Source organism: Lutra lutra, chromosome 10 (genome assembly GCF_902655055.1).
Source record: "Lutra lutra chromosome 10, mLutLut1.2, whole genome shotgun sequence".
NCBI lineage: Eukaryota > Metazoa > Chordata > Mammalia > Carnivora > Mustelidae > Lutra > Lutra lutra.
The window spans coordinates 68059467-68083310 of record NC_062287.1 but is presented as its reverse complement, the minus strand read 5'-3'; the positions used below and the strand labels follow the sequence as shown (position 1 = coordinate 68083310).

The following is a 23844-nucleotide window of genomic DNA, read 5'->3' as shown; positions in this document are numbered from 1 at the left end:
ACCTTCCTCTCCCTATCTTCTTCCAGGTGCTTTCAGATCGTTCTGTCTTTTTAGAGGTAACAGGGGAAAGAGGCGGGAGAAAGGGAGAGGAGCAGATGCCAGAGGAAGTAAAACTCTCCGCCCCAATGTCAAGCTGACAGGAAGGCAACAGTCTGCCCTTGAGTGAAGATCCCGCTGGACAGATGCCTACTTACCTCTACTTTTTCTACTACTTGCTTCCCAAAGGAGCACACTTTGGTGGAACAGGTGACTGTCATATTTTCAGAACTCTCATACTGACTGGTTACACCGTAAAAAGCCCCGGCATCGTCCTGAATACTGCAGTTTAGGTCGGCCTGTTGGGAAGGAAACGGAGGTTATCCTCTTACGGCCAGAGGCATGGTGATAAGCAGGACCGGGGACCGGAAGGCTGGGAGACCTCCGACCATGCGGGCTGAGTAGAGGGCAGGTGTGGCTCGAGGAGGTAGGGAGGTGACGCTCACCCAGAAACAAGTTCCGTGGCCCGCTGGGTCAGTGTTTGAAGAGCTTGCTAACTCCAGCAGTCGCCCTGGCACAAAGGCCAAGCGACACACATCTAGTTCAATTTGCTTTCTTGTGTTCAGTGTAGACTAGTACTGTACCCTTGTTATAAAGATCCGTGAGGCCTCTGAGATGTGTGCTGAAAGGAGTGCAGAATGGACTTCGCAGTCACTAATCTGCAGATATACTTAAAGATTTTGTTATTGATTTATTGATTTGAGAGGGGGGGAGAAGAGTGGAGGGAGGGGGAGAGAATCTCAAGCAGACTCCGAGATGAGCACAGAGCCTGACACTAGGCTCAATCCCAGGACCCTGAGATCACGACCTGAGCTGAAATCAAGAGTCGGACGCTTACCTGATTGGGCCCCCCAGGCACCCTAATCTGTACATATATTTAAAAGAACAGATCTATAGCTGACTGGCCACTTATTAATAGATGTGAAAACAAACTTTATTACAAATTACAGCATCCAGAAGGGAAATGGCTCCTAGAAAAAACTGGTTTATAAAGATGCTAAATAATTACTATTTCCCACTCATTTAAGGTATTTGATGATTACCTACTATGTGAGGTTCATGCTAGACACTATACAGAACTACAGACGGGAGCTGTGCACATAAAACAGCTGTAAGAGACAGAAACAGTACCACGTAAGGTGCTCAGAGTCCAGACAATGGAAGGCATGACTTTTAGCCAGGGGTATCGCTTATGGGATGGTTATGATGTGCAGAGATGGGTTGAGGAGACACTGGGGGCAGAAGGGACCTCGGGTGCCTCCTTCTGCAAGGACTAAGGCCACTGGGAAAAGTGAGTTTGGAAATGCAGCCAGGACTCAAGTTATGAAGGGCTGAAAAAGGGGTGTGGATCGCATGCTGCAGGAAGTAGGGACCCTTAGAAAGTTCTGGCACAAGGAGGTGATGTGATCGGAGCTCTGTTTCAGGGGCAGACGTCTCAATGTGGTGTAGTGTCCACTGCAGAGGGAGGCTGGGAGGCCACAGCAGTGGCCAGACCACTGATGGATGGTTCCCTCCTCTCCAATACCTCCTGACCTGCTCTTCCCCATGAGGCACTGGTGTGGGGCCGGGGGTCCCAGATTGAGCAAGACCTGGGCTGGTCCTTATTGCTGAGGGCTTGCAATTGAGTGGGGAAGACATCACCATTTGGACGAGCACTCCTGAAAGAGGCACAGAGGGCCACGAGAACCAACCTCAGGGTTCAGGTAGTTTCCAAGGATGAGGCAGTTCAGATCCAAAGGAAGAAGCACTGAGCGGGGCAGGTGGACGTGCCCTGAGTGTGCACAAAGGGCACATAACTAGAAACCAGGCCAAGAAATGGCTGGGATCGAGGGAGCAGGGGAGAGAGGGTGGTAGGAGGATTTGGGTCTTAGATCCTAAAACCAAGGAGCTTTAAGTGCACAGGAGGGGCCCAGTGACAGGTTATGGCTGGATCTGTGTTCCTAAGAGGAACCGTGGGCACGGCACGGAGACGACTCTGAAAGAGTGAAAGCACAGGCAAGGGACAAATCAGAAGGTTGACGGTGCAGTCTGGACAAGGGCTGTGGGGACTGAAGAGGGACGGGGGACCCACCGCACGATTGACTGGAACATTGACCAGCTGATCTTAAAACCTTGCCATGCACTAGCCACTAGGTAGGCCTGAGTCATCCTAGATGTATCTGTAATAAGGGTCTATATCTAAATTTCCTTCTTGAATTGAGTATCAAGAAAATGTCCCTTTCCCAAGGCAAAACTTCCTATTTTCTGGCTTCAAATAAAAAGAATCATAGGCTTTATATTCCCCCTTTTTCCCTTCATGCCAAGAAATTCAAAGCTAAATTCAGTGCCCAACTACAGTAATTACCTATCCCAAGGTATTTCTAATAGCTACTAACAACCAGTGTAGGGCTCCTTTTACTGGATTACGATCTGCTTTTACCTGTCCTTGTCCACTTTTCTATTGCCCGTAAAGGTAGTAACACTCCCTGACATTCTGCCTTTGGGAACTATATGGAGCACAAATTCTAAATATATAAAAATACCCAGGTGGACATGTTTCTCACATTCGAGGGTTTGAGGTCGGCTCCGTGAAGAGCAGAGTAGCAAGCAGTGGTGAGTCCGAGCCTGACTGCGGTCTGCACCTGTGCTCCCTGGGGTCTGCTGAGCCCCAGCCACCAGGGGAGAAAGTCACCATGGGTCCTCAGCGCCCAGGAGCTCTGACCCGGCATCACACCCAACTTTCCAGGGCAGCCGCCACCGGGCGTGTACTGGGGGTGGACCTTCAACAGGCGCCCAGGTGGTGGAGTCAGTGAAGCATCTGACTCTTGGTTTCAGCTCAGCTGGTGAGCTCAGGGTCATGGCACTGAGCCCTGTGTTAGGCTCTGTGCTCAGCGCTGAGTCTGCTTAAGAGTCTCTCTCTTGTCTCTCTCTGAGCTCCGCCCCACCCTCAGCTCCTCTCTAAGAAATAAATCTTAGAAAAAAAAAAGAGAGTAGGCTTTCAAGAACCACTGTTTTGGGGGTGCCTGGGTGGCTCAGTGGGTTAAGCCTCTGCCTTCGGCTCAGGTCATGATCCCAGGGTCCTGGGATTGAGCTCCGCATCGGGCTCTTTGCTCAGCAGGGAGCCTGCTTCCCTCTCTCTGTCTGCCTCTCTGCCTACTTGTGATCTCTGTCTGCCAAATAAATAAATAAAATCTTTTAAAAAAAGAACCATTTTTTTTCTGCTTCATTCCACCACCAGCTGGCAATACAGGCTCTGAGAAACAGCTCAGGTACTTTTCAGGAGTGAGATTTATGCTTTTATAATTCCGGTATAGCTTGTGCCAATAAGTTTTTTTTGTTTTTTTTTTTTTTTTTTTTTTTTTTTTTTTCTTAAAAAACCAAGAGCAGGGGTGCCTGGGTGGCTCAGTGGGTTAAAGCCTCTTCCTTCAGCTCAGGTCATGATCTCAGGGTCCTGGGATCGAGCCCCGCATCGGGCTCTCTGCTTAGCGGGGCTCTCTCTCTGCCTGCTTGTGATCTCTGTCTATCAAATAAATAAATAAAATCTTTTAAAAAAAAAAGACTCTCTCTCTCCCTTTCCCGTGCTCTATTAAAAAAAAAAAAAACAACAACAACAACAACAACAACAAGAGCACACACGTGGTAAGCAAAAAAAAAAAAAAAAAAGGCAAACTGGAAAAAGAGTGTACATTTTATTTCTACTCCCAAACTTGCTAACCTCCCTACTGGTGACCCATGTTAACTGTCTCCCAGGTGCCCTTTCGGAGTTTGTTAGCATTTATACATATAAGCATAACAGATCCCCTCTTTTTTTGTACAAAGAGCACTCCTTGAAACCTTGCTTTAAAATATAATATATAAATATAATATATAAATATAAATAAATCTCTCTCTCTCTATATATATAGCTATATCTTAGAACTCATACAGAACTGATATGTTATATCAGTTTTAAAAAGAAAAGCCATTTAAAAACGTAGGCAGCCCCACATTTTAGTGGCTGCATACCCTCCCATGACACAGATGCACCCTCAAATAATTCCTACATGTTCTACTGATGAACATTTCAGTGCTTCTCAACACGGATGCAATAGTGAGTTTAAGTGCAGCAGGAAAGGTACACTAGAAATTCCTTTCCCTTTCTTTCAAACTTAAAAAGTTGCCAGCATTGAAAGGGCTTTAGAAGGCCATAAACAAACAGTGACTATTTAAACAAACTCTTTATTTATTTTTATTTTTTTTAATTTTATTTACTTATTTTTAAAGATTTTATTTATTTATTTGACCAAGAGAGCGAGAGAGCCTAAGTAGGCAGAGAGGCGATGGAGGCAGAAGCAGGCTCCCTGCCGAGCAGAGAGCCCGATGTGGGGCTCAATCCCAGGACCCTGAGATCATAACCCAAGCCGAAGTCAGAGGCTTAACCCACTGAGCCACCCAGGCGCCTCTCATTTTTTTTTTTTTTTAAGATTTTTATTCATTCATTTGTCAGAGAGCGCGCACGCACACAAGTGGGGGAATGGCAGGCAGAGGAAGAAGCAGGTTCCCCGCTGAGCAAGAAGCCTGATGCAGGACTCGATCCCAAGACCCCAGGATCATGACCTGAGCCAAAGGCAGATGCTTAACCGACTGAGCCACCCAGGTGTCCCTAACAAACTTACTATTTTTGACACAACCAAGTTGTTTTGCAAGCCTGGTGACCAGTCAAAAGCAGTCTGGTGTTTTGGGTGTGAGGGGGGCGGGAAGGAGCACGGGGTGAGGGGTCAGCAGGGGAGGCCACAGAACAGGTTATTTCTTTTCAACTAATCCAGCCCCACTTGCATCAGTAATAGAAGCAGGAGGGAGGTTTCTTCAGAACAGCGCCTCAGGACCCTAGGCACAGCGCTTTCTTTTCCACCCTTTGTTCAAATGCTCCATTTTTTACTTTCTTCACTTCGGCGTTACGACCAACGATAGCTAACTCAGACACTTAAAATCTGAACCAAGCATGGAAGTAAACAGACAAAATCATCCAACCCTCTACACAATCGGAAAACGTGAATGAAGTTTAGGAATGGCATTTGCCGTAAAGTGATGTTAGCGCAATTGCTGGAAATGTCCACACATAGTGGCTAAGGAACGGAAATGAGCTAATCTGAAGCAGATATATGTGCATATATGAAATAAAAATGTTAACTTCACCAACTGTTCAGGACTTGGGTCAACAAGATCTTTTCTTTTCAGGGGGATTTTGTCAATGGCATTGTCTAGAACTGTGGGCCTATGGTGATAATAAAAATGAGAACGATTTTTAGATGGCTTTGCCGTCTAAACTTCTCTAAGAACCATGGACGTCCTTACTGCCTGCACCGGGCAGACCATCGCCACCGTCTTACCTTCAGTTCACCACTGTCCCTTAGAATTCCCCAAATCATTTTCATTAGTCTTAAATGGGAATGGATGACCTGTGGTTTTAATGATAGGAAGTATCAAAAATGAAGCGATGAGGGGTGCCTGGGTGGCTCAGTGGGTTAAGCCTCTGCTTTCAGCTCAGGTCATGGTCTCAGGTCCTGGGATGGAGCCATGGACCAGGCTCTCTGCTCAGTAGGGAGCCTGCTCCCCCCCGACCCCTGCCTACTTGTGATCTCTGTCAAATAAGTAAATAAATCTTTTTTAAAAATGAAGCAATTAAAATGTACACATTATGAGCATCTGCTCAGAAATTAGCGCAACAAATGATGAGTTCTGAAGTTATGGAAGTTAATTTTCTTTTATGTTAAATTATATGACATGCATTCAGAGAAATGCACAGCCCACAAGTTTGCAATTTGATTAATATTCATAAAGTGAACACACCCATGTAACCAGTGCCCAGATGACGAAACAGAACAGAAGCCCTCCCACCTAGGCTCTCTTCCGGTTTGGTCACCCCCATACCTCCCTGGAGTGATCCTGAGGCCAAACACTGTACGTTAGTTCTGTCCAGTGTGTTGAACGTAAAATCAATGGAATCACGGAGTACGGACTCCTTCGTCTTTGGTTTCACATGCTCAGCGTTGCAGCGTGAAGATTTGCCTACGCTGCTGAGAGTAGGTCCTTCACCCCTGTTACAGAAGAGTGTTCCACTGACTGAAAAATACCAGGATCTATGCATTCTACTACTGATGGGCACTAGTGATGTATCCAAATCAGACCAATCATGAAGAATGCTACTCTGTAGGGGCTCCTGGGTAGCTCAGTCGGTTGAGCGTCTGACTTTTGGTTTTGGCTCAGGTCATGATCTCAAGGTCGTGAAATCAAGCTCCACGCTGGGGGCAGAGGTTGCTTCCGATTTCCCCCCTCCCTTTGCCCCCACTCCCAAAAGAGTGCCACTCCGTACATCCTTGCGTTGACTTCTGATAAACATGTGTATGCATTTCTGCTGGGTGTTCCCCGGAGTGGAAGGGCTGGCTCATGAAGACCATGCACATTTTAGCTCCCATTTCGATAAGACGAACAGATAGTTTTTGCATTATCTTACTTTTCTTAACAGTTGAGAAACTTTAATTATTAGTATAAATTTAACAGGTTAGTTTTTAAAAAGGCTTCTCAACGGACAGTAAATAACCAATTTGCTACTACAACTGCTCGGCAATTACTCTTGAACAGGGAAAAAAATCATGTGGCCATCCAACCGTATCACAGCTGTTCTCCGGGAATTTTCTAGGAGGAGGTATTGATGGGAAAGATAATCATCTGTCAGCTGAGGATGTTACGATCATCCCAGAAAGAAATGCATTCTCTGAGCTCCCATGGAGCAAAGGTAATATGAAAGGAAGAATTGCCAGCGCTGACTCAACAACAAAGGAGGCAAACTCTGTGATGAGCCTGAGATTTGCACCGAGTTCATTACCCCCACTCTGGACTCATTTCCCCCCACTGAAAACTCAGGACAAACCTATTTCATACAGTTCTGAAGGCAAGAAAGTAAGAAGGAATGCACTGGTATCAGAGATACAAACTATTTTTTCCTCATCAGCTTTTATCTGACCACAGGCTAGTTTCTAAAAGTAAATTAATATAAAAATCCAAGAGACAGTGAAACCCAGCAAACTTATCTTCCCAACAAATCCCAAATTCAAACCGTATCCTATCCTTTCCTTTGGGGACCAGACAGCCTAAAATGGTAATGGGCCAGGCTCTGAAGTGTTACACACACACACACACACACACACACGCAAACGTGGCTGGGGACGGGGAGTCCAAACAGTCCCCTCCGAGCAGTCTTGGCCCATTCTGCCTTAGAACAAAGACCCTATATATGGACTGGGTTTAGAAGCCAGCTCGTTCTACTACCTACTACCAGATGCAGGAATCCTTTCTATACAGCATACTGACTTGTGCTGCCTTCGGGCTAAGTATCTTTAGATACAGGAAAACCACGGCTTTAAGAAACTACTATGTGCCGGGCAGACTTGTTAAGCTCCTTCTCCTGTCATATTAGTTTTCTATTGATTGCTTTAACGAAGGACCACAAATTAAGTGGCTTAAAAACAACACAAACTGATGATCTTACACCTGGTGCGGGAGAGGCTTTGACACTGGTCTGCCCAGTTTGAGGTCAGGGTCCTGGGAGTGCTGTGAGACTCTCTGAAAGCTTGGTGGGGTGGGGGGATCTGGAGGTCACACACATTCCTTCTCTCTGGGTCCCTTTCCCCCATTTTCAAAGCCTGTAACACAAGGCTGGGTCCTTCTCTGGCTGTCCATTGTCTTCTCTCCCGGGCCCCTATGCATCATGGCATAGTCAGAGATCTGGCGGCCAAGGTCGTGGTTGGGACTCTGTTGCCACACCCCTCAAGTTGCAACTGGCTTCCCCTGTAATTTGCACCTAGAGCTCTGCCTTCTGGAATCACACAGACCCCAGTATACCTCTGTTGGACAATTCGCAATTTTCATTCATTTCCCCCTTACTCTTACCTGTCCTCTTCCCTTTCTCACCAATAAGGATTCAAGTTCTACATTTCTCTTGATTAAACCCCATCCTGATTTCAGACCTCCCTTCTAGCTAGGCCGGGTATTTGTGTATTCTGACTTTTCGTCTGTCCTTATTGTCTCCCAGTCCTCTGACCGACCACAGGACAGGAGTGAGTTCCTAGAATCTCTCTTTCTCTTTATGTACAGATGAGACCTGTTTCGAGAAGCCACCAGGATGATGGGAAGAGATCACACACAGGAGACACAGTGCTAGCTGGGAACAATGCTGACAGCTGCTCCTAGTAATGGGGTGATTTAAAACGCACCCCAGGATACGAAAAGAGCCCCGAGTCACATGGACAGAGTATGAACCACCTGTGACCCCATAAGATTGGTGGTTCATAATCAACAAAAACAGTGTCGGCAGAGCCCATCTGAGCCTCAGTCCACAAGGATCAAGGTGTGCAAACAGCTACAACGACGGCTTATTCCAAAGAACAAAATCAGCACTTTTCCTGATCTGTGAGTTTATTATGATCAGTCTTAAGTTTTGTGTATAACTGCTCAAACAAGCAAAAATTACCATCTTTCCCACAAAGAGATGATTAGAGAGGTTACAGAATTCTTTCTGGAAATTAAAAAAAGGCAATCACTAATACATGTGTGTTGAATCAATTAAAGGCTTCAGGGTCTACTTGTGGGCAAGTCCTGGAAAGCAATACAAGGTCAAAGTAGAAGCTGTCCCAGTGCCAGGCAGAGAAAGAGGACTGCATCAGACAGCGAAGAACCAAGGACTGCATCAGACAGCGAAGAACCAAGAACAACAAGAAGAAAAAGAAACATCAGTTCTTCCCAAAACTTTCCCTCAATCTTCCTTGTCTCACACTCATTAAATGCAGCAAAAACATGTAAGTGACCAGGAAAGACTCTGGATCCGTTTTTCCTCTATTACCTCTCATTCCATTGGCCCATTTATTCCTGTGTCTGTTCTACTGCTTAATTTTGCGTTTCTGGAATTTGAAATAAAAAAGCAATATACTTTAAAGAAATGATCCTTCCCATTTCATGAGTGAGGAAAAATGAGGCCGAGCCCTGTTAAGCAGGATGCAGAGTCCTCAGAGGGGAGGACTGGGCCAGGGGGGTCGTTCCTGCAGAGGCCCAGAGCTCTGGAAACCCGGCTCCAGGAGGATGAAGGACCCCACCGGGAGCGTTCCAGCTGCCAAGCCAAGAACTCAAGTGCAAGGCTCACGCAGAATCAGTGCTGGGCTGTTGACAGACACTCTGCCACAGGCTTCAGAGGGAGAAAGCCTGCTGGCCTGGAGAGTCAGCAGATAACCCCACAGGGAGAGGAGAAGGCAGGCAGGGGCACCGAGTAGGGGAAAGAGGAGGCAGCTGGACACTCCCTTCCCACGCAGGCCTCCCTCCACCCTGAGGGCTTGGAGGAGCTGGGTGGGAATGGCTTGGTTGCAGAAATGAAAACATCAAGAGGACTGTCCCTGACAAAAGACAGTCTAATAGGCACTGATGGATGCAAGGAGACGCTGGCATTTTCAAACCACCACTTTGAACCTCTCCTCTTCATCCTCTCTGAGCTATGATCAAAGGACCAAGATTTCAAATTGTGAAGCAATTTTTTCCAATGGCAGCATCTGGCTCCTTGGCAGGCGGCACTGGGAGCTGGGCCCTGTTGTGGGCGGCCGTCCAGGCCTGCCACATGGCTAGGCTCGGCCAGGCAGGGCACCACGTGGGCCTGCAGCTGCTCCCGCAGGCGCCAAAGGACAATTGCTCCGCACTGGGCAGTAAGCCGGCGGGCAGACGTAGCCCAGGAGGCAGTGCTTGGGGGTGGGGGTGGGGGGCTGGAGGACTCTGGCTGTTCCAAACCTTCCGGCCCGGATTCATTTGCATGCATCTGCCCCCCCCCCGCCCCCTCACCCCCGGCCCAGACACCTGAAGCCAGCCCCTCTGGCATCAGACGACTGGGGTGAGGGGTTTCGCTGGATGACCATGGGACAACTCAACAAGGCAATCTGCACTGGGGGAGAGTGAGGAAGCAAGTCCTTGAATGCGTTCACTTCGGACCATTGTGCCCTTGCCCAGCACAACGGGACAGCGGCTGGAGGGCTCTTGCCACAGCTGTTTTAAATAAGAATAATGGGAATAAACTCAGCCTCGCTCTTCAAGTTACTTTCCACTAATTATGGCATATATTTACATCTGCAAAACAGAAGATTTAAAAAAAAAAAACACCAAGAGCCCCTTTATTGTGCAGATTGGCACCCCTATTTGAATTTCATAAACATTTAGTACTTCAAAGAATCTTAAAAGCTTGCTTTAATTACAATATGCACTGCCTGAAAGGCGGGCTGTTTGCATTGCAAATTCCTATGAATACCGGCATTGGTTTAAAAAAAAAAAATTCAATTAATATCACCCACACAACTTCAGGTAACTGCCACTGGTGACGTCACACGGTAGCTGGGAAGAGAGCCAAGGTCTCCGCCCCCAAGTGCAAAGCAGCTGCTGCTCGGGGTAGTTCTTGTCAATGGAGGCAGTTAATGAGCCCCGGGCCCCCAGCTGAGCTGGCCCTGCACACATCACGTTCATCAGGTGTCCCACCCCGGCCAGACCCCACCCTTTCCGAATCGGAAACAGGACCTTTCTCTGGTCTGGAGTTTTTGTGCAAGAAAAGTCCTATGTAGAATTACAACAGATCAGTTAACAGGTGTAGAGTTACCAAATAAAATTCCGGCCACCCAGCGACATTTGATTTTTAGATAAACAACAAACTTTTTTTTTTTTTTTATTATCTGTGTATCCCAAAGACAGCATGGGGCATGTGTGCACTAAAAAAGTGTATGTTGTTTACCTGAAATTCAAATGGAACTGGGTGGCCTGTATTTTCATTTGCTAAATCTGGCACCTCTACCAACAAATCATGTTTACCAAAAAGAGTAACAAAACGGGACCTACTCTCAAATATCTATAAGAGATTTGTGCAAAAACTTGAAGAAGACATTTTCTGTGCGGGATAGTTGAAGAAAAAATGAAGTTGTCAAATCATACCCAGAGCATGGTGCGCAGAACAAAGGCAAAAGAAAAAAAATCAAATTTCCCTATAACTTACAGCCCATTGACAAGTCCTTGAGACAAGGAGAGTGATCTTCCTCTAGAAACTTAACTGCCTCAATGTTAGTACTTTGCTAAGAGCAAAAGGCATCATAACTTTCTCCCGACCTCCAGGATCCTGTAAATCTACTTCATAACATGTAAAAATTCCTTTGGGAACTTCCCAAAGGAAGTTCTACCCCCTCCCCCCACCCCAAGATACATGTTAGCAATCATCCTCCAAGCATATGGCCCACGGATATACATCTGGAGGGTCTGGTGACTAAGGTTTTATTAGACAGTAAGAAATGACCTTTTCCTAACAACAGCTAGCCCCTCTAGGACCTGGAAACCTTCTAAAATTCCTTAGAGACTTTCCCTATCCCTAACCCCTCCCAAGTTGAAAGTATTTAATAGGCCACCCCTCATAACCCCAATGCAACCTTTTGTGATCATGGGTCCTGTCCCCATGCTTTAATAAAACCACCCTACTTGGGGCTCCTGGGTGGCTCAGCTGATGTCCGACTCTTGATTTTAGGTCAGGTCAGGATTGCAGGGCTGTGGGATCAAGCCCCGCATCAGCTTTATGCTCAGCAAGGGGTCTGTTTGAGATTCTCTCTCCCTCTGCCTGTGCACCTGCGCACCCAGACATGTGCTCTCTCAAATAAATAAATATTTTTTAAAAACCCACTCTGTTTGCACCCGAGACGTCTTAAGAATTCTTTCTTGGCTATTCCCTCCAAACCCCAACATTTTCACATCAGAGCTTAACTCTTTTTAGTAAAATCAAATGATGTACCATGTTTGCAGATGCATGTAAGAAGTCCAGAAGGATACGTGGCTGTAGGAAAATCTCCCTTTTTCTCCTATGGTCTTTTGATCTCCTTGGACTATTTGTAATAAACTTACATTGCTTTTGTAATGTAAAAAGAAAATTAAAATGGGGTGGGTGGGGAGGATGTACTTTTGGCTCTCCACCTGCAAAGGGAGGAGGGATTTCATATATCACCAAGGGCCTAGGTCTACTTTTAGACAATTGACCAAGACCCCCGAGGGGTTTATGACTATGTCCAGATAATCCACTTACTCCCTGCAAAACTGGGTCTGGACATAAGAACCACCCAAATAGTGCTACCTTGGTTCTTCCCTTCTACAGCTTTCTTGAGCTAATCATGCCACCATCAAAGGGCAAATACTGGGGAGTACAAATGCCTCATCATGTGTTTACTTGCCCCTGGACCTCTGGTTAGCAAGGACAGTGGCTTAGCATCTCAGCCTGTAACCACGGCAGGGAGCAAAGTTAAACAGCTCCAGGCGGGAAAAGACAGACCCCTGACCTGGGCTTTGTTAGCAACCACTGAGCCAAATGACCCAGGACAGAAAGCATTAGAGGAACAGCTGTCAGATGGAGTCTCCCAAGAGGTTCAGGGAACTTCCAATTTACATTCCGCCTAGATATGTGTAAGCGTTCAAGTTAAAAAAACTCCCACTTACTAGGCTGTCCTGTTCTGCCTTTTGTCTTCAGGTGGATTCAGAAAGTCTTTTAAATAAACTGATGGCCATGGAGATCAATGTTTCTACCTCAACCGGTATCATTCTCCAAGTTCTGTAAGGCCCAGTGTCCACAGGGACCTTCCAATGCCTCCCAGTATCATTCCTTGTCTCTGGACAAACGTCTACTTCCCTTGAACTCCTTCCTGCTCCCCTTCCACTGACCAAATTCTTTCAAGAGTCTGCTCAAATGCCAGGTCTTTGTAAGGCTTTCTGGAATGTTCTCAAGCCAAAAGGGTTCCTTCTACTTCTGGGCTCCCCACCTTTCTGTCAGCGCTCCTATTCCACGGTGCTGTTACTTACCTGACTGTGCGTCTGCCATCCCATACCAGACCCTAAGGTGTGCCTTTTACTTGGGTCTATTTTCCCAGCTCTGGCTCTCTAGGATCAAAGCAGAGTTCACTGAATGTTGACTGAATGACTCACTAATGACATGTATGCTTCTCACTAACTCAAATGACGAACTATTTCTATAAGAACCTAATGAACTCCAGAGACACCCCGGAAAAGCTTGGGTGTGAATCAAGGGGTCCCCTGGCTTCAGTACATCCCTTCAGAAGCATCACTCAATCAGCTACCAGACGCTTCCTCTATCAGCATGCACTGTCCAAGCCGGCTCCCTGGCAGGTATGTCCCAGCACCTGACGTACAGCAATTTCTCCAGGTGAACTGAATAAAACAAAATGACTTTTCAGCCAACAGACTTTTTTGAAAAGAACTGTGAAAAAAATCTGCTATGTACGCCGCACTGCCGGATACACAAAAGCTACAGATGGGATCCTTGCTCCCTGGGGGAGGCCGACAAAGAAGTTTAGGAGGCAGGGCTGGGAAAACAGGAAGGAAGCAATAATAGCAGTCAAAGCAGAAAATGCTAACAAGCTTCAGATTATTTTTCTTGTGAAATCAAACCAAAATGGATGCATGTGCAGGTTTACTGACTCTCCCCACCCATAACCACCCCACCCCCCACCCAATGTATCAGAACCTGCCTGTAAGCGATGGTTTTTAAAAAGCAGACCCTGGGTGAAGATGCTCATACAACCACAGTCTACCCAGAATACTTACTATGTATTAGCCTCAGAAATACCTCTGAACACAGTGGTTTGACTGGCTAATTTTCCTTCCACCTGTCTCATGCCACCGCTCATTACCGGTCTTGGAATTTCAACACTTAACGCTATTTTGAGATGTGACCAAAATACAGAGACAAGGAAGGTTTGTTGAACTGAAAGGCCCTTTCCCTGCTGATAGCAGTTGAAGACACGCGGAGCCAATCGTTCCATTTTGCTGACTTCCTTTTCCATGAATAGCAATAGGTGGGTTTAGTTCCAAATGACAGACTCAAGTCTACAAGTCCAATTAAAATCATGCGAATCCAATTAGACACAGGATGCCACTCTGGAGGGGGCCATTCCGGCGGCTTCCATGTGCACCTGGTGTCTCCTCACATAATGCCCAGTTGTTTTATTTATAGTGCCCATCATTTTGTCCAACAAATGTGATTTTATCAAGATAAAACCATCTTCTAAAGGCTGCCTTGTGTCCAGATAACTCCCCTTCCCTCTCTCTGTTTTATTAAATCTTCTCATACCTACTGTGGTTAGTAAAACTAACCTTTCTTTTTCTTCCCCCAGCAAAACAGATTAAGAAAGTTGAACAATATAAATATATTTAACATTAATTATTTAGGCTGAATGATCATTAATTCAAAGAATTTTAAACTATTTTTTTTAAGATTTTATTTATTTATTTGACAGAGAGATCACAAGTAGGCAGAGAAGCAGGCAGAGAGAGAGGAAGGGAAGCAGGCTCCCTGCTGAGCAGAGAGCCTGATGCGGGACTCGATCCCAGGACCCTGAGACCATGACGTGAACCGAAGGCAGAGGCTTTAACCCACTGAGCCACCCAGGCACCCCTAATTCGAAGAAACTGTATGAATGACCACAGGGTAACATCAAAAACCCTGTTTTCTAAAAATATCACTACTGTAATAATAACTTGAGAGAAAAAAGGAAACATTATATAAATGTGTTTAAAACGTTTCTTTAACCACAGGAGCCATATCCATGCAATTTCATTTTCATATTACTTACTATTCCAATCAAGGTTTAAGACTAAATCTTCATCCTACTAATTATTCTTCTAAATCGCTTTTGGCTATGAGGTTATAAGTAACATGTGGCTTCCTTTGAAGCAGCATCCCCAAGCTCGACGCTTTTGAACACCCTGGTAGGACAGAGAGTAGAATTTTGAGGCCCCTTCAAAAATATTAGCTTCACTGTGTTTCTTATTTGGTTAAACCCATAATTCTGTTCATTTCCTCCAGTAAACCATACGTAGCTGGAAATGAGCTTCTTTTAAAGGCAGCTGCAGTGGGACTTGGGTTTCTGTGCTTCAGGATTCATGAAGGAATCACACTCATACCTGTCTAGCTTTGGGAATTCTGTGGCCAATTTCAATACAGTTGGCATTTTATCTTAAATTAGCTGCTTCGTCCACCATACCACTAGCAACCCATCTGCAGGAGTCTCAGTGCTGAAATGGAACACGAGTCTGCCCGTGTGCAGGTGGACCTCTTCTGTTCCTAAGGCCTCCAGAGCACCTGACTGATCACTGTTTCATAAGGGAAGAAAGAAAGTCTGGTTTTCTGCCAGTGCAAGGGTCTGCCTCATTTATCACAAATCTGGTTCCACACTCCTCCTCGATCATAACTTCAATGCTAGGGGCCAGGTGGCTCAGTCGGTTAAGCATCTGTCTGCCTTCATCTCAAGTCAGGATCTCAGGGTCCTGGGATCCAGACCCATATCAGGCTGACTGCTCAGTGGGGAGTCTGCTTCTCCCTCTGCCATTCCCCCTGCTTGTGCTCTCTCTGTTAAATAAATAAATAAAATTTTAAATAAAAATAACTTCAATGCTAGCATCAAACTATGATTTTTCTGAGATGTTTTAGGTAGGAATTCAAATTTAAGCTAAAACGCGCACTCCTCCTCTATAGTACACTCCTAGTACTATAGAGGAGGAGTGCGCGTTTTAGCTTAAATAAATTTTAGCTTAAATTAATTAAAATGACTCAACTACGGCGATGGGGGTGGGGTGCTGGTGAAGATGCCTTCAATGCTGGCTCAGGTCCCAAGGGCAGAAGATGAAAACCCCATCTCTGGAGGGGCAGGTAAGGCACTTAGGGTGTCATCTCTAAGAAGCATCCTCATTTTAGAACTGGTGAGATGGGAACCCGTATAGGGTCTTAGAATTGAGGGAGAACAGCATGTTCATTCTTGTTAATAGTTTCTGTAGAGAATGAAGAAGGATTAAAGCCTCTGAGTAGAAACACAGACAAAGAGGCAAAGTGACAAGAGGAAGTTGTTTTATTTTAAACTGTGCCAGGCCAGCCTGACGCGGATGTCTGCTCTGCTCACTCAGGTTCCGGCTCACCTTAGAAAAGCACATTCTGATGGTCTCAGGATCCCACCTGAGTTTGCTGGAAGGAGCCGTCTCTTCACCACAGCCCCCACACAAATGCGCACCAGAGCATCCCAAGGGGACCGGACTTCAGCAAGAAACTGATCTGCTTCCCCTTGGTTACCATCACTGGTTTCCAGCCAGATCAGGTCAGGGGAGGGGGCTGTGCTCCCTGCAGAGGCCACAAGCACATTTCATGGAGAGGGCATGGATTCCCAAGTCCGCCCAGCACTGACGGGCTGTGTGACTTTGTGGAAGTCACTCTTCCCCTCTGTGAGGCTGTTTCTTCCTGCACAAAGTGGGAATAATCACACGTGCCTCACAAGGATTCAGTAATATCAAGGACGTGCTTATGTCTGGTTCAGAAAAGACTCATTAAGCCACGTTCAACTACTTTTCAAGAGAGAAGCCCCTTCCCTCCCATTCCCTCAAAATCTTTTCCTCTCTTTGTAATTAAATACAGTATAGGATTAAAATGCACAAGAGTGAATGAAAAGTAGGCAGGAAGGAGGATGGTCATGAAAAAGAAAAGAAAAAGAATAAAAATAGAGAAGGCAAAATGCAAATGAAGTCATGGTACAGTAAGAAGAATCCAGATCCTCCCTTAAAACCACTGACTGCTGCCTACTGCTGACACGACCAAACCCGGATCCTTTGGCTTTCCTAATTTTCCCACCCACCCACGCGTTCCATACATGTGAAGACCCCGCAAGGTGCTGCAAATCACCTCAAGGTCTTGAAGGCTCCCAAACTCCCCCGAATGGGCCTCACCTGCCCCCTGTGTCTCGGTGCTCGCGCTGGCCAGCCCCTTATCTACCATGCTCGCTCCTATCTCTCCCTACCCAAACACTGGCAGCCATATGGCCAAAGAAGGTGGTTGGTAAGTGACCGTTAACATCTCACTGGTGGCAAGGTAAAATGGTAGAAACCGCTTAAGGAAACAGCTTGGCAGTTTCTTAAGTTAAATGGGGAATTACCACGTGACTCAGCAATTCTACTCATGTGGGAAAAATGCCAAGAAAAATGCTGCAAACGAAACCATAGTTCCACACACAGACTTGTACACAAAGACTTCAAGGCAGCATTACTCGATCAAAGCCTCAAGTGGAGAAACTAGTATCAACTACTAGTTACTCGATCAAAGCCTCAAGTGTATCAACTAGTGAATGGATGAGCAAAACTGTGGTATGTCCGTATGACGGGCTGGTCCTAGGCGACAGTGAAGAGCTAACCAGTGGCACGCTGTGACATAAATGCCCCTCAAAAGGAATGCAAGGGAAGAAGCCAGGTACAAATAACTACACCCTAAAGAAGTCTACTCACATGAAATATCCAGAAAAGGCCAATCTGTACAGACAGAAAGTAGATTAGTAGTTGTCTGGGGCTGGGAGTGGGAACAGGGATTGCTTGCAAACAGGCACAACGGATCTTTTTTGGAATGACACAAATATTCTAAATTTGATTATAGTGATGGTTATACAACTCTATAAATTTTTCTAAAAAAAAATCACTGAATTTTTTTTTTTTAAGATTTTATTTATCTATTTGACAGAGAGACAGCGAGAGAAGGAACACAAGCAAGGGGAATGGGAAAGGGAGAAGCAGGCTTCCTGACACAGGGCTCAATCCCAGGACCCCAGGATCATGGCTGGGCTACCCAGGTGTCCTTAAAATTACTGAATTTTAAGGTGCAAATTTTATGGTTTGCAAATTATACCTCAGTAAGGCTCTTACTAAAAAAAAAAAAAAAAAGTATCTCACCAGATACATAGCCATCCACAGGGGCCTTTGTGCGTCCCCCATCATTAAGGCATGAGAGACGACAAGGCTAACAGGGTAGGGGGCACCAACTGGCATCCTTGCCTCTGCCTGTCATTTCCGCCTTGGGGCCTGAGTCCCTGGAGGCCAGTTGGGATTCCCCCACCCTGAGGACAGCGGAGTGACTGCTACCTGGTGCCAGCATGCTGTTTACCTCGAGGTACAGACACTCACTCGGGGTTGCACTTAGTACTTCCTCCACAGCAAACTCCTGACTTGTCTACCCTGACTGAGCCCAGGCTGCACGTGGCTGCTGTTCTGAAAACAGTTTTTGGGAGCAATCCTAGGGCAAAGCAAGAGTCAGCCTGATTTTGACAACCTAGAGACTCCAGGCGTTTTGAGACAGAGGGCAAAAGGGGGGAGGATAAAGATCGGGTGTAGGATCTCTGTTGAAATTTACTGAATTCACACAAAACCAAGAAAATCTGCTAAGAAAATTGCTGATACACAAAATATTTCAAAGAAAGTGTTGGACCTGCTTAAGAAACATCCGTTCCTGATATCCAAGGATAGATATTCTAAGTATAATTTATTCTCACTGAGGCATTTAGAGGAAGCCAATGAGACTTCAAATTGCCGCAAATTATAAACCTAATTCAAATGGCCTTTCCTCATCTAACATTATTGAGACCGAAAGTCTTTATAAGGTTAAGTACTGCTTATAATTATACAGAAGGTGTGAAGTCTTCCAACACAATTCATGGAAGTGCTCAATTTAATCCTGCAAATGTTAATTTAATAAATTTATATCTAATCTCAGAGCAACTGTTTCCAAATGTGGCCCTTTCACACCAGGCACCACACTCTACACATCCTCAATCTAGACCTCATTACTTGGGGACCCATGACCAAAGCCCCCATCCCTGAAAACATTTATTAAAATCATCCCAAGCCAAATGGGAAATTTTGGCAGCAAAAACAAGACCAACTTGCTAAAGACTTTCCATTCCACTTTATATCCAAATAACATGCCCATTATAAGAAATCTTATTATTAAAAACAATACCGTTTCATTTGAAAATACTGAAAATAGTTTCTTTTCATCATATCCAACCATTTCTGATTAATTACAATTAACCTGAGTAGAACGGCTTCTTTTTCTATCCTTCACAACAGTGGCTTTCAAACTTTTTCATCTCAGGACCCCTTTCTGCTCTTAAAAATCCACTGAGCACCTCAAAGAGCTTTTGTTTCTGCAGGTTATATCTATCTAGACCTTCTGTATTGGAAATTTAAACGGAGAGCATTTTAAACATATTTATTTCCTACTTAAAAAAATAAACTACATCTTCTTCTTTTTTTAAAATTAGACATATCTAGGCTGTCAAAAACAAAAGAAAAATTGGAAGAGTAGTACTGTTCTACCCTTTGGAGATATATTTAATGTGTGCCTTTCAGGAAAACACCTGGATTCTCACACATGCTTCTGTCATGATGCATTGTTTTGGTTGAAGTACACGAAGAAAATCCAGCCTGACATAAATCAGGAGCTAGAAAAGGCAAGAGTATTTTCATAGGCTCTTTAGATAACTGTGGTCATTTTTCTTTGATACTACACTAAAATAAATCGGCTGAGTGTTGGGGCACCTGCATAGCTCAGTCCGTCAAGCATCTGCCTTCGGCTCAGGTCATGATCCTGGGGTCCTGGGATCGAGTCCTGTATCGGGCTCCCTGCTCAGTGGGTGTCTGCTTCTCTCTCTCTCTCTCTCTCTCTCCCCCTCTGCCTTTCCCCCTGCTCCTGCTCTCTCTCAAATAAATAAATAAAAATCTTTCTAAAAAGTTAGCTGCAGGGACGCCTGGGTGGCTCAGTTGGTTGGGCGGCTGCCTTCGGCTCAGGTCATGATCCCAGCGTCCTGGGATCGAGTCCCACATCGGGCTCCTTGCTTGGCAGGGAGCCTGCTTCTCCCTCTGCCTGCCACTCTGTCTGCCTGTGCTCACTCTCGCTTCTCTCTCTATGACAAATAAATAAAAAAAACAAAATCTTTAAAAAAAAAAAAGTTAGCTGCAGTGTGGAATCTGAAACTGTATCAATGAACTTTACAAATGCTATTACATGAAAAACCACAGGTTTATCTTACATAATACCAAAATAATAATAATAATAATAATAATAATAACTTTTGTTAATATGGCTGTGGATGCCACTAGAAAAGGCTGTTAAGTATTGAGAAGCTGTCAAGTTCATGGAGGTGGACAGGAGCTTTCCAAAATTCTTATTTTTACTAGAAAGCTGGAATCTTCTCTTTGGCCATAAATAGAGTCAGTTCCTTTTCGAGAAGGGGCAGGCCGGCAGGCTCAAGGCATTCGTTTGCAATGTGGCCTCTAGGTCCAAGACATCAAAAACTTACAAAGGATGTTCTTGGTGTAACTAGTTCTCTCTCTCTCTTTCTTTAAATCGTGTGTGTGCACCCACTGATTAAGCCAAAGTCTCAGGGGTTTCACCCTCAAGCATGCGTATCGGCAGTTGGCACGGGCCAAATAATGTCTCAGTGTTGTAGTGAAAATCGCTCCAGCCTTCTCAGCCCCTTGCAAGGCTACTGGTTAACTCCCTAGGGGTCCCCAGGCCATACTTTGAAAACTGCCGTGTTACCACATAATAAATGACCTCCAACCACCGTTCAAATCATGAGGGTCAGCACCCAATTTAGAAAGGTATTACTGCTTGTTCAGGTTATCCACATGTATGACGCATCCCAAGAACCTTAATGTAAGTAGAAGGCTAGTTCCACAACCCAAATTCAATACAGAACCATGAAAAATGGAATCTAGTTACCACATAAGGATACAAGACGCTAAACATACTAGATTTCCTAGGGAAGTTCTCCAAGAAATTTAAAACATGTATTTTTCCTTAATTTATCCACTTGTTTCCCCATTTGTTGGGTTTTCTTATACAAGGCATTGGCTCAGTATTGGAGAAGTGAAGTGTCTTCTGTGGACAGATCCTCCCCACCCTTCCCAGTAGCTGGGGATCACAGGGTGTAAAGCAGCCAGGAAAGACAGCAGAGGCACTACCACCAAACCTAATCTAATTACAAGGCCCAGGGCCCATTTCGGAGTCTCTGTTTTCTTAGCTGGACCTGAGGCCAATTCCACTTACCACTGTGAGGACCGGAGAAGTGCGTGGAAGTGGAAAGCCTGAGCACGGCCCCCAACTCCCAGCAGGCATTCAGTAAGTGGGAGCCACTCTTAGGAGTAGGGTACCCTGGAGGCAGGACGGGTCCAGAGGTGAGCAGGAAACACATCCAAGTGATCATGATCCAGCATGGGAACTGATTAATTATAAAATACACTGGGAGTAAGATGAAAATTGATGGTCTGTGTAAGGGGGGGTTAGGTGCCATGATATGGGAGCCACCATCCCAAAGAGGGAGGAGCTGGCCCCAAGGGAGAGAATAAACAGTAAGAGGTCCATCAGACACACAGAGCAGCTGGGCACAGGGCAGCTGGTGAGGAAAACACCCTGCCACCTGCTCGCTTGGGGCCTTGAATGCCATGCTCAGGCGTATAAACATTGGAAGAGCTTTTCTTTTTATTTTTCTAGAGACTGAAGCCTTATGAAGGGTCGTTGCTACAAGGTCCTCTGGTGTCTGGCCGCCTTGGTGTCTTCTCCTCCCATACACACAAATCACACTCACGCCTGTGACCTGTTGGCTCTCCCCTGGCCTGAGGGTGACTAGTGGAGAAAGAGAAAAGCTCCTCTCAGAGGCCGTGGGACAGCAGCAAGCCCCCGCAGCTGGGGAAATCCGCCCTTGCTGTTTTAAAGCCCAAATAAAGCACATACTGGGTGAAGCCATTTTGTATTCTCTCTACCACTTACAAAATCTGGAAGCGTGAACCCTTATCTCCATCGCAGCCCCAGTCCACCTCAGGTCCTGGGCTCCAGTGGAATTTCTAGGTGGCTTCACTTAATGGAGTGAGAACAGAAGGAGGGTCTGCCCTGTTTTCCATCACAACCGCAGCCATCTGTGAAGTCTCCAGCCATTGCCTGAGCGAGCCCAGAAGCCCAGAGAGGCCTCCCGTCTCTCCTGCTCTCGGGCAGGGACACCACATTTCGCCTGGGTGTGTCTGGACCCGAGGGGGGACCACAGGCCAGCCTGGGGACAGCCCCCCAGGTGCAGTCAGCAAACACCCCACAACCAGCCGCGCTGCTCCGCACTCATCTACGGGAGGCGCCCATCTGGACGAAACCCACCGCCACCACAGCAATGTCTTACTCACCCAGAATTTTACGAGGAAGAAGGCATTTTGGGGGCCTTTTCCAAACAGTTCCTTTAAGCCACCCTTCTTTTCAGGAAATTTGTCATAGATCTGACGAATGTCCACTGATTCGAGCAATGGGTCACTGTAAGAGTGGTTGGCATGCCCAATGTGCACGAAGAGGTGTTTGTTGTACTGTAAGAAACCAACAGAAACATTCCCATTACAAACCCTCTGGTCAACCTGGGGCACATCCGTCTTGAGGTGGAGGAGGGGCAGCGATCTCGAAATCCTGGACTTACACCTTAAATGCCTACAGTCTGTGCCTTTGAAAAGATGAAGGTATTAAGAAAAACCATTATAGAGTTAAAAGCATCATTGTCTTTTATTGACAGGGGTATCTACTTTGGCTCAAAAAGGATTTTCATAGAGTAGTAAATACAACTGAAGTTACCTGACTACCAAACCAAGAAACTCTTCTATTCACCCAGTTTTGCCTGACTCAACTGAAAATGACAGCAAAACCCTTTGGAGCCCAATATTCACAGCTCAGCCCAACGAGGAGTATGTGTGTGGTCAGTCAACGAACATCGTCATCCAGAATGTACTTCTTGCTCCGGCTCGCCCAGCAACAGCACGGACGCAGTGCTCTGGGCAATGGTAGCCACCTACTTCCTTCAACAGGAGTCAGAGTGCTGATCCTCTCTCTCACCAGTCCCCTTAGTAACCAGTGTAGAGCTCCTGCATAGGGACTGGTCAGTACATGGCTGTCGATGCCAAGTTAGGGTCAGGAGAAGAGATCATGGAGAGGATTCAAGGTCACATGGGGCTGTTAATCAGAGAACACAGGTCACTCATTCACAAACCAACCAACCAACCAACCAACCAATCAACCAAAACCCGGTTAAGTCATATAACTTACGAAAGAGACCCTTTTTTCTCCTTGCTTTGGTATAAAACATGGTTAACTAGACCACAAAGCAGTTATCCAAACAAATGGTTCTCAAGGAACACTTAAAAAGTCACGAATCCCTGGGGCCATCCAGACTACAGGGGAATCCTAGAAAATGAGGCCAGGCATCAGTAATTTTTAATGGGCATAAAAGGAATTCTAGTATGCAGCCAAGTTTGAGAACTGCTGGCCTAAACTTTCTACTCCAAACCCTCCATGCCTGCCTGTCAGGCTAAGAAGATTATAACACCAACCTAATGAGACACAAGGACATATGAGAGTTGTGGGGAGCTCAGAACCCAATAGGGCTCATGTGAGACATTCCATGTCCCTACTTACCTGGCAGTCCCTATTTGCTTTTCAAGTTTAAGTGGCTATTTCTGCAACTAGAGTCCTTCAGAGTACTAATGTCATTAGAAATGAGAAGTCCCAAGTAAAAGGCGGCTTGCTCAAAGCCGCCTACCAAGAGTGTACTGTGTCCTGGGTAAGAGTTTGGGGTTTGGACACAGCCTGCTCGAGCACAAAACTTTGTACCCACTGAAAATTAGCTAAGACACTGGGCAAGTGCCACCGCCGCCCCCCACCGTCTGTAAAATGGGGAACGTGCTGGCCTCTGCCTCCTAGGGATGGTACGGGGTTTACATGAATAACTTCATATAAAGAGCTAACGAGAGTTCACAAGTTCAACGAACAGCAAATGATAAACGTTGGCTATTATTATTATTGCTTTGTAAAACCCCTCTTCTTTCAGCATAGTTAAAAAACATTTCTTGGGTTCCTGGGTGCCTCAGTCAGTCGTTAAGTGTCTGCCTTCAGCT

General features: G+C 45.8%; 1 protein-coding gene across 19 annotated transcripts in view; it reads right to left on the bottom strand.

Moving 5' to 3' along the window:
* Positions 1 to 23844, bottom strand: part of TEAD1 (TEA domain transcription factor 1) — a 262153-nt gene that overhangs the window by 18512 nt on the left and 219797 nt on the right. For 16 of the 19 annotated variants that reach the window (XM_047693330.1, XM_047693334.1, XM_047693336.1 and 13 more), the window contains 2 exons: positions 22096 to 22269; positions 195 to 335 (listed from right to left, as the gene is read on the bottom strand). In XM_047693330.1, the coding sequence (XP_047549286.1) occupies positions 195 to 335; positions 22096 to 22269 (315 nt within the window). The remainder of the gene's footprint in view (positions 1 to 194; positions 336 to 22095; positions 22270 to 23844) is intronic. The other 3 variants (XM_047693341.1, XM_047693343.1, XM_047693338.1) reach the window with 2 other exon arrangements.